The 10,899-nt window shown below is 32.2% G+C and overlaps 1 protein-coding gene across 10 annotated transcripts in view; it reads right to left on the bottom strand.

Moving 5' to 3' along the window:
• LOC148275731 (putative multidrug resistance-associated protein lethal(2)03659) overlaps nucleotides 1-8,322 on the bottom strand; it is a 34,850-nt gene extending 26,528 nt beyond the window's left edge. For 8 of the 10 annotated variants that reach the window (XR_015823951.1, XR_015823950.1, XM_088235275.1 and 5 more), the window contains exons 1-5: nucleotides 8,199-8,322; nucleotides 5,752-5,868; nucleotides 3,973-4,058; nucleotides 1,624-1,768; nucleotides 904-1,111 (exon numbers count right to left, since the gene is read on the bottom strand). Coding sequence is in view for 6 of the 10 variants with exons in the window: in XM_088235275.1 (XP_088091401.1) it covers nucleotides 904-1,111; nucleotides 1,624-1,768; nucleotides 3,973-4,058; nucleotides 5,752-5,825 (513 nt within the window). In the remaining 4 variants the exon portion in view is untranslated. The remainder of the gene's footprint in view (nucleotides 1-903; nucleotides 1,112-1,623; nucleotides 1,769-3,972; nucleotides 4,059-5,751; nucleotides 5,869-8,198) is intronic. The other 2 variants (XM_088235278.1, XM_088235277.1) reach the window with 2 other exon arrangements.
• Nucleotides 8,323-10,899: the final 2,577 nt, after the last annotated feature.

Genomic DNA, 10,899 nt, shown 5'->3' on the forward strand with positions numbered 1-10,899 from the left:
TGAAGAACATTCAGATTATATTAAAGGTAGGTATCCATTCCATGTTCCTATCCTTCTATCCTTTCTCAAATATTTCCCAATCACAAAACTGAATGAAATTTGTTTTTCATTTAGAGTCAAATGAAGTACCAGTGAGTGTTCTGCGCATCACCGGGTGAGGATTGGGAAATGATGATTGCGCATTTACAGGGTTTACGACCTTTCACTTACACGCTGTGTAACATTCTACTAGAGATCTTTCTGTTTGAAGAAATATGCGTTTAAATACAGATAGGCAATATCATCAATTTACATTAAGGAATAACACTAGCTACGTTTTCCACGGAAAGTGGAATACAAACTCTGTTAGCTTATGCAAAATCAGTCATCTTACGCTTAGATCACCTAAATCTACGGTAATAAGAAAAGTCATTATACACCCGTACGCAACCAGTGCACTATATTTTGTAAAATGTTTTTTTGCAGTCGCAGACCCAACGGCATGTAATGCTCTCCATGCAAAAGTGCAAAACTGTGAGAATGATGTTTCGAAAAAAACTTAAAACCCACCATTTCTCTAAGTAATTTGCATAAATAAATCCGTACCATGTGATTATAAAATAAATAGGTTCATTTGAATTTCATATTTTGATTAATTGAATTACGAAAATGGAGATTTATAAGTTATCCATCAGAGTAATAATAATAATAATGCACACAGTGTAAAATTATCACAAAAGTAATGAAAACAACTACTTTCACTAACTTCCATATTCCGTTTGTAAAAATGTCCTAAATCTCTGTCATACTTGTATAACGATCGTAATAAACTCCCTAACAGTAAATATTCAGTACTTGTCTAAAAAAATTCGGACATACTAAGAATACTATTCGTTTAAATATTTGTATTATTATTGTACCTACCTTCCGGAAGGTGAGCGAGCCCAGGGCAACCCTGAATTTGAGGCCCAGGTGGGAGAAGGCCATGGCGCAGGGGTGGGTGGCCATAACGTAAAGCCAGTGGCTGGCCACCAGCCCCAGGGCGGCCCAGAGAGGCCCGCGGCCCGCAGCCCTTCCACTCGCGGAATCATAGTAAGAAATCAACCTTCCGAGTAGCAATGGTTGAGCTACCCTGGAATCAAAAATCATCAATGGGATAAAAATATTTTAAATAAAATTTGTATATGTAACATAATCATTATCATAACTATCCGCAGCCCACTGCATTTGAACACTAAATGCAGCGTGTCTTGACTATTTGTTTCATGGAGCATTGTGATTAATAAAAAATGTTTTCTTACGCGAGGTAAAATTAATGCATTTAATTGAATGGCGAAGTTTCTTTAAAATGTATGAAAACATGAATAAAAATACTTTGAACGAAGTCAGTAGTTCTCCGAAATCAACCAATGGTAAAGTTAGTGATACATTTCTGGTTGCCGGGAAGCTTCCAATCAGGACAACTCACCGTAGAGAACTCACGACGTCACAGGCGGAGTAATATCAAAATCACAACACTTAAAAAATCATAGCGCTGATAATACGATATGTAAAAATATTAAAAAAATAAAAAAAGTTTTTAAAAAACCACCGAACTTTCTCACTAACTTTAAATTAATTTTAAAATCAACATAAATATCGTACCTTATTACACATTCTTTCACGAGGAAAAAAAACAGGTAGAGGAATAATTCTAGTTTAAAATATTTTATTATAAGTTTGTATAGACTGGGGTTATTTTTTTGTCTCTCTTTATCCCAAGCGTCAGTAAATTTTGAACCCAGTTGAGCTGAAAATGTAATTTTCAAATTAATACTTTTATAATGTAATTTTCTAGCATTCTTACCAGATGATGTTAAAGCAATGTATTATATTAAAAATTTACATTTTACATTTTTATGATTGAACTTAAATTAATATACCTAACAGTTTCCCTTTTTTTTCAATGCGTTCAAAATAATGCGCCTCATAAATTAGTCAAATTATTGTTATTATAAACAAAATACGCATTTATATGCTTCTTATGCCTTTTTATCCATATACCATATACGTATTTAGACCTAAAAAGATATTCAAACACGGGTTTTTATGTTCAATTCCGTCACAAATGTCAGCAGATAACCTCAATTGATGTAATTGAATATTGATTTTATTTGTATCAAAGTCAATATTATTAGCTGAGCTAATAAAACAAAAATTTAATGTGGATTATAACGATAACTTCTCTGAGATAATACTAGATAGGTACTATAAATAATTTTTGTTAGAAGAAAAAAAAAGTTGTGTATGGTGCATAATTAATACAGTCAAAATAAATATGAATATGTATATATTATTATTGAAGAGCTCTTTAAAAAATATTTGTACACGTAAAAATGATTTGATAAATAATAAAAAATACATTGTCATGAATCGAACTTAGAACCACAAGCCAAAGAAGCCCAACCTCCAAGCGTTAACCTCTACGTCACGGGGCAGCCAAAACAACAATTTTAACATGTATTATACTTTCTTACTTATCTACCCTTTGTTACGTTTTAGGAGGATTTTAAAATTTATTTAATCATAGCAAAAAAAAAAAAAAAAATTTAGCGTACAGTGAATAGTGACACAACCAGGAACGACCCATGCCCATAAAATATATAAATTGATAAATGAGGTAAAATCATTATCCTCTTTTCATATTTCTATGCATCCTCGTCTTAATTATCTAGTTACATGTACATAATATTTATTTTATAGTTTTCATCATCATCGGTGGCGCTACAGCCCGTCGTGGGCCCTGGCCTCCTCCAGAATCTGTCTCCATTCCTCCCTGCACCCTGCGGCTCTTCTCCAGTTCGTCAGACCAATTGCTCTAATGTCACTTTCCACATTATACAGCCATCTTAATTTTGGTCTGCCTTTCGGAGTGGTATAAAGAATCTTTTTTGGGGTACGGTTATCATTCATTCTGTGCACATGGCCCAACCATAATCTTCTTATTTTGATGAATTGTTCAATGTTGGGTTCGCCATTCAGTGCCTCTAATTCGTAATTAAGCCGTGTGCTCCACATTCCGTTATGGTTGAAAGCACTAAATATCTTCCTTAATATTTTTCTTTCAAATACTTATACCACATTTTCGTCTCTTTTGGTCATAACCCAGCATTCGGCACCATATACAATGACCGGTCTGAAAAGACTTTTGTAAATAATGGTTTTAGTTTTTTTAGTGAGCAAATTGTATCCCAGATGTTTAAACAAGCCATAATAACATATATTTGCTGCCGATAGCCGTGTTCTAATCTCGGTACTGTAATTGTTAGCATTAGTCATTTCAATACCTAAATATTTAAAGGAGTTGACATTGTCTATGTTGTGTGACCCAACGTAAATTGCCTGATGTACATAGATTATTTGTGACTTTCTTGCTAACATATATTTAGTCTTAGGTGTATTTATTTTAAGACCCATGTCACTTGCAGCCATTACTAGCTTTAGGAATCATATTTTAATCCCGGGACAGTTCTGGAGATTAAGTCTAGGTCATCTGCATAGGCTAATATCTGGGTGGTCTTTCTAAAAATAGTTCCTGTTGTTTCTACTCCTGCGTCTCTTATGGAGTTTTCAAGAGCAATATTAAACAACAGGCATGCCAGTGCATCACCTTGCCTTAGGCCGTTGTACATCTAGAATAGATCTGATTTGCTGTTTTGGACCTTCACCAAGCATTGTGTTTTAGACATTGTCATCTTAATAAGTCTTATTAGCTTTTTAGGAATCCCCAATTCAACCATTGCCTCTTACAATTTCGACCTCTTGATCCTGGCATTTATAGTTTTACGTATATTAATATTTCTATAATTTGCGACTCATATTATATATAGGTATTATACAATATGTGAAAATCTATTATTGGTTCTCTGTACATGCGATACTTTACATGAACTATAACGTAGGACTGTTGATTTATTAAATATGAAATAAAATACAATCATATACTTGGTTTACCTGAATCATGCTCCAGCAGGGGTTTAAATACATCATTTATATTTAAAGACCTCTTAAAACCGAGTTTAAAAATACCTATCGTCCATCTGAAAAATACAAGTTACATAGGTATTCCAGTCATCATTATTCATTACATAATATTATTATGTACTTCGGCTGTTATCTTTTAACACAAGACAAATATAAGACAGCAAACATCATCGTCTTAATAAAAAAGTAATATAATGTGACATTAAGTCTAAAGATAGTCTTGATATTTTTATGTTCGGGATTCTCTGCAAACCTTTTATGAGAAAATGATCGAGAAACGTTCATAGGATGATATTATTTGTGATTATTCGTACGACTGGATTCTTTAGCACATAATGAACGTTTCAATGATTATAAAATTACTTATATCAAAAGACCAAACTCCTACATGTTATCTAGTTTCTCGATTTATTACAAGACTCAAAAGAAACACACATGTTTTTAATAAAGATGTTTCAATATTTTCTGTCCACTCTTCTCTGAATATTTCGTTAAATACACCGGGACCTCTTTTTAGACGGTTTAGAAAAAAACATAGCACAATTTTAAAAATAAATAAAAAATAATTTTACAACGCGTAATATTAATATAGTTATACTATCCATTTTTTAAATTACTTACTTCATCACTCTTTTATGTATTAGGCGTATAATAAACGATAAACAAAAAATATTCCCTGCTGCGAAAAATATAATTGAGGAACAATTAATAGTAAACAATTTCATCCTATACATCATTGTTACATTTTTGCTAGGTATACTTTTTTTACACGGTACCGTGTAGAACGTATCCACCGTGTAAACATAGGCTCCGGTGAACATAACTTTCCATGGCACTTCCAACCCAACTGCTCTTCTTAGAACCCCTTTTTTGCACCAGTTTTTCATATTTGCCCACATATATATTATGTCATCTCTATTTGTTGTTTATTCTTTTATTTGGTTTTTTCTGTAAATATTGCTTGTATGCTTTTCATGTTTATTGCTAATTTCTTCGTTTATGATTCATATTGTAAATGATTGTAGTTTTTTCACATTTATAGATCACACAGGGTGTTGTACCTACATACAACTTGAACTTGCGTTGTGCGAACAAGTATCCCGAAAATAAATCTGATCCACTTACCTTATTTTGACTGATCAGTAAAAAATGCGATATAGCAGCAAACCCGCGCCAACAAATGCTTTTAATAAATACATATTTCGAAAATCTTAGGCCAACTGTTCGGTGTTTTACAAGTGTCCTTTTTTTCAGGCGTTATTTTAGCCGTATTATTTATTTTAATAATAAGAATACGGGACCCATACATAGCAAAATAAATTAGCCCATCGCATTCTTTAAGCTTATTACCTATGTTTTTTACTAAACTGTTTTGATATTTTAATTTAAATGAACATGGATGTTTTGTACATTTGTACAATAAGAAAAAAAGGTTTTTGAATTATACTGATAACAGAAATGTAATATAAGCGATGAGTTCACTCCACCTTTAAAATCTCAGTTACTTCACTTCACATGCAATGGGTTCAAATTCGATGTTTTATATTTTTAACTTAAATCCTTTAATTCATATTATATGTACACACTGTAAATTGAGCACTAAGAGTTGCTCTATAACTGTGTATTCGTAATGTTCAGAATTCTCCCAAGTTTAGAGAATCCACATCTACGAGTATACATTTTTTTAAAGTCCAAAAACTCCAAAATATTATATATCAAAAGTTGACATCGCTTCAAGTATCTACATACCCAAGAGTTAGAGCAGTGAAAAAATTACACGTCTCTCGCGGATGCGGGGGTCTCTCAGTTTTGTCAATTGGCATTTCAGTTGAAGTATTATGCCACAGTATAATTAAATAAGAAATCCTGAAAAAAAAAACTTTTTTTTTAATTTAAAGTTTTATGTTTTAAAGTAAGTAAGTTTAAAACGCATATCTGGTGGAATCCGTTAATATTTATTTTTCAGTACAATGTTTAACATTGTCTAATTATTAGACTTCCTACGAGATTTGCTATTTTGCCCTCGTTTGGTTCAACTTACAAATGAAAGGAAATATTTTCTTACATCAACGTATTTTAATTAAGAACTGAAGAAGCTTAATCACTAAAAGGTCAGACGCATGTAGTATCCGTAAAGGTGACCAAGTACACAAACCTGACATGATAAAATTGGTGTCAAGAATTCAATATCAAGGAAGCCACTTTTTTGTTTTGTTTTTAACTTTGCTTTAAAAACAAATTGCAGTATTCCCTATGAAACTTTTTAGTATATAGATATATATATATATATTATTTAGTGAAAATGTTTTATAAACAGATACATTTTTAAAATATATAAACAATACATATAATACAAAAAACGAAACGAAATACTACACCAAAAAAGAGACAATCTCTTGTTCTTAATGTGGGATTGTGTGTTAACTAAAACACAATTAAAATGCAGATAATTATAGGTTATATTTATAATACAACATTATTTTTAAATACATATAATGTGATGATAAGACTGATGAATAAAATAAAATAAAGTTTTGAGACGCTCATTAAAATAATATACATTCACATAAAATTGTACTAAAAAAGTAAATTGACAATTTTAATAGCTCCCTAAGGGGTAAAATCCAATTATCTTCTTCAAGCATCTGGATATAGGTACCTACCCAACTTTTGAACTTAATAAAATAAATCTAAAATCTATCTAATCTATCTAATCTATCTAATCTATCTAATCTATCTAATCTATCTAATCTATATTCATGGGCACTGCAGATTGAACAATAACCTTGCTAGAATGAACCTTTCCAAAACTTCTAGATGTAGGTTCTACAGTGCAGACGAGGAAACATCTATACACATTATTTGTGAATGTGATGCTTTACATCATATAAAAAGACTCATCTTCGGGGGACCACTGGTTAAATCTGAGGATGTTAAAGAGCTTGCCCCTACCTAATAGCCCGATACTTTACGGATCTCGGCTTGAAGGGGGAGAACTATTCACTGGGATCCGTCACAATATCTATCTTTACGAATAACAAGAATAACAAGAATAAGAGTAATTAGAATCTATCTCCATAAACAAATCTCAATGAAGTTATTTTCAAGCCCTCTTGTAAATTGCGCTTGTGACTAAACTAAACTCAATAGAGGGTCACTAAACCAGCATAAAAAACATGTAAAGATAATAGGAAAGGGTCTCTGAGATGGTTTGGTCACGTAGAACGAATGGACGACGAAAGAATGGTAAGACAAGTATATTTGGCGAAAATGAACGGCAACGTGAGACGAGGACGACCAAGGAAGACGTGACATGATCAGATAAACCAAAATCTTAAGTCTGGTCATGTCAAAAGCAGACAGAACCGAAGGGCATGTATGACAAGATGTATGAATGCGGAAGAGGCTAGGATTGTATGCCAGGATAGACGTGTGTGGCGGTCCATTCTCTCTGCCTACCCCTACGGGGAAACGGCGTGATGGTAGTAGTAGTAGTAGTAGTAGTAAAGATAATAATTAGATTTATGCTTTATTTACTATTTACAAATAGTTATTCTCCAATATCGTTCTTAAATGCTCTCCAGGGCCCGTATTATTTTATTCATAAAAGTCAAACCGAGTTTTATGTATAAAAATTGTAATATTCACGTAATTTGTTTTTAACATTTTCAACTATAGATTACCGACGAAGATACAAATATACACATTTTCATATAAAAAAATCGATTTTACTTTGTAGACAATTTAAGTTTTCCCATTGTAATAGGGGCCCTGGCGAATATATTCTGTTAATAAATCAATATAATCTTACACTCTATTAAACAATACAAAATATTCCATTGTTCCGAATTCCCATTTTAATTTAAGTAATTCCCAATAATTTGCATGTTTGTAAACATTACCTATTGACGTACCTACAAACAACAGTTTATTTTAGCATCGTAAATCGTAACACATAACCATTCTTTACTTGGTTCTAAGAATAGACAATAACTCCCCCAAGAGAAATTATTAAAGCAATACTATTTAATTACGTGTGATGAATACCTACCTATCTCTATGTACATCTAAATGGTCGAGTTTTGGCTATTTTTGTGTATAAAATTGTGCGCCTGTTTCCCTTACCTACGCCTACGTGGATTCACAGAGAAATAGAAGAGATTTGAAATATTTTACGGCACTTAAATATAAATTACCTCCTAATTCACCAAACTTTAATATCACATTATCACCGCGCCAGCGAGTACACTTGATTCAACAATGATATTACATGATATAAATGAAAAGCGAACACATCGCGGCAATGTACAATGTGGTCATGAATAATACATACACACATAATATATTATGTGGTGTGTGTAGTGTGTGTAGTGTGTGGGTATAAGTCAATACATGCAGATAACGCACAGTGAGCAAATCACAGCCCATCTGTGGCCCGATAAAACTGGTCATTCCTCGTCCGCCGCACACGGAGATTTTATCAACAGACATTAAATCAAATTAAATACACTTAACCATTGCGTAATCTGTAATCACTACTGATTGAACTGTTTTTATCAATTGTGAATTCTGATTAAATACAGTTGAATATTTCTAATCTTTTCAATGTTCTCACTACCCATTAAATTCATTGAAGTTTTATCTTTTATTTTATTGATTTATCGTAAACTGATTTTTTAAACAGATACAATACATACAAATATACAATACATTCCCGGAAGTTACAAAACCTAATCTATGACAACAAACAATAAACTACAAATTATAAAGCATACCGTGACTTAAATTCTGCTGATGGAGAACCTAATAGATTTTTATATGGTTTGTGATAGAGGTTTTGAGTTGTTTTCATTTGTTTAGATGTCTTTCAATTTTTTTTAATAACTGTTTTAGATTTATATTGAATAACGTGGATATGCTATTTCATACAAAACTCGAGAGTCATTGTATGGTTTGCTACAACGTCCGTCCTGCCACTAGGAATTTTTATTTTATTGCATTCCGGCTCAATTCCAGACTCCGAATGAGGTTTTTTCATGATGCATAAATTCAGGATATGTTCCATATATTTTCAAATGAATACGTCGGATTTACAGGACATGTCGTTTTGCTACCATCCTTAACATTCATATTTTTCTATTCTTACCGACTCATACTATTAAATAACCTAAAATTGGATGGAGAAAATTTTTGTTCGGCTAACAATCTACATATATGTATTAACGGTCTATTACTAGGTTCTCATTACATCGATTAAATTTCTAATATTTTCCAAGCAATGTAGGTAATTGTTAACAGTATACAAGCTATTTCTTGCACCATTGTAGGCAGGGTAAGAAGGCCTATGAAAAAATGTGACGAATGATTAGCTGACAGAAAGAAAAATATATTTTAACGTCCCTAAAAGCTTTTTTTGGCACGGCCACGGTTGAAAAAATCTTCTGTGCGTCGCGTCGCGTTGTCCGCTCCAGAGTCAGAGGCATATTATGTTAGAAGTTAGAGTTGGAGACGTATTATACAAACATATCCTGTATATTATACGGCCAGTTGGCCAGCTGCTATCCCGAATTCTCAAAACTTCCAGTTAGATTTCGATTTAACCACTATGAGCCGATTGCACCAAAAAAGTTGAGCTTTCGTTAAAATTTTATGTTTTATACGACTTTTTTCATGCATCTAATTTTGTCCATTTCCTCAAAAACCCAACAATTTATTTATATTTCTCTTTTTAACTATTTTTTTATTTAATAATATTTTTGATTCCACTAGCCCAAAGAACATTTATTTTATTTTATTTGTATTCTATTTTATTTTTTATAGGTATATACGCCCAATGGGCAGTTTTAAGGACATATTTAAACAAAGAAAATTATTTATATTTAACTACCTGTTACAATTTTATTATAAGTTATATACACCTACCAGTCAATAAATCTACATTTATAGTTAACAAGATGTAGAATTTAAAATATCGAAGAACTAAAAAAAGACAATGCAATCGTTTCTTTTACCACTATTTTAATGAATAATTATGTATATAGTGGCGTAAAACGCCTAAGTAATTGGAATTAGGCAATTAACTCAACAAACAAACATAAAATTAGGACGTGTATTTGACGATATTTATTTAACTGTTTTTACAATTACAAAAATAATTCAAAAACTTTATCGCTACCAAGCAATAGCACAATTACCTGCATTTTATTTTTTAATTATTATTAGTTTTTCATAATATATGTATATACTCGTACAATATGTCCCGGGTCCCGGGCTCAAATTACCGGCCGTTGTCATATGAAAACATGTTTAAAAATTACATAAAATGTCTAAGCCTCCACTTTAGAGCCCCGTCAGCAGATATGAAAGAAAGGATATGGAAGGAAGTTATAAATGATACACCACAACACTCAGACCAGTTGAGAAAAAATCTTTGTTGGATTTTTTTCTTGCAACTGGCGGGAATCAAAACCACGAAGCCAATTTCACAGTCGGCCGTTTAACCAACGCACCACGGCGCCTGCTCGTTAAAAATCCTGGTATTTTTATGGAGTAAGAAACGCTCGACTGGTTATTACTCGTATATATCCAGAGAAGCCTTCCTTTCCTCTCCTGGGTCCTTTTCCTTCTTAACCAATCCCACATTCTATGCATCCACTTCCTCATCATGTAATATAATTATATAGCAGAAATATTTTTTATTAATACATATGTATATACAAGCTCTATTTGCCCACTAAAACGTCTGTAATTAGTAGTACATACATTGCATATTTATGATTTCATTTTTTTTTAATTATTACGAAATTTGTCAAATTTTTTACCAGTCTGTATTTGGTTGGCTGGAAGACATTACTCTGAGCAATAAGTCCGCCAAAATGCAAAAAATTTTGTGCTTAA

Source organism: Micrasema longulum, unplaced genomic scaffold, assembly GCF_059751315.1.
Source record: "Micrasema longulum isolate JH-2025_06_02 unplaced genomic scaffold, ASM5975131v1 h1tg001354l, whole genome shotgun sequence".
NCBI classification, from domain to species: Eukaryota; Metazoa; Arthropoda; class Insecta; order Trichoptera; family Brachycentridae; genus Micrasema; species Micrasema longulum.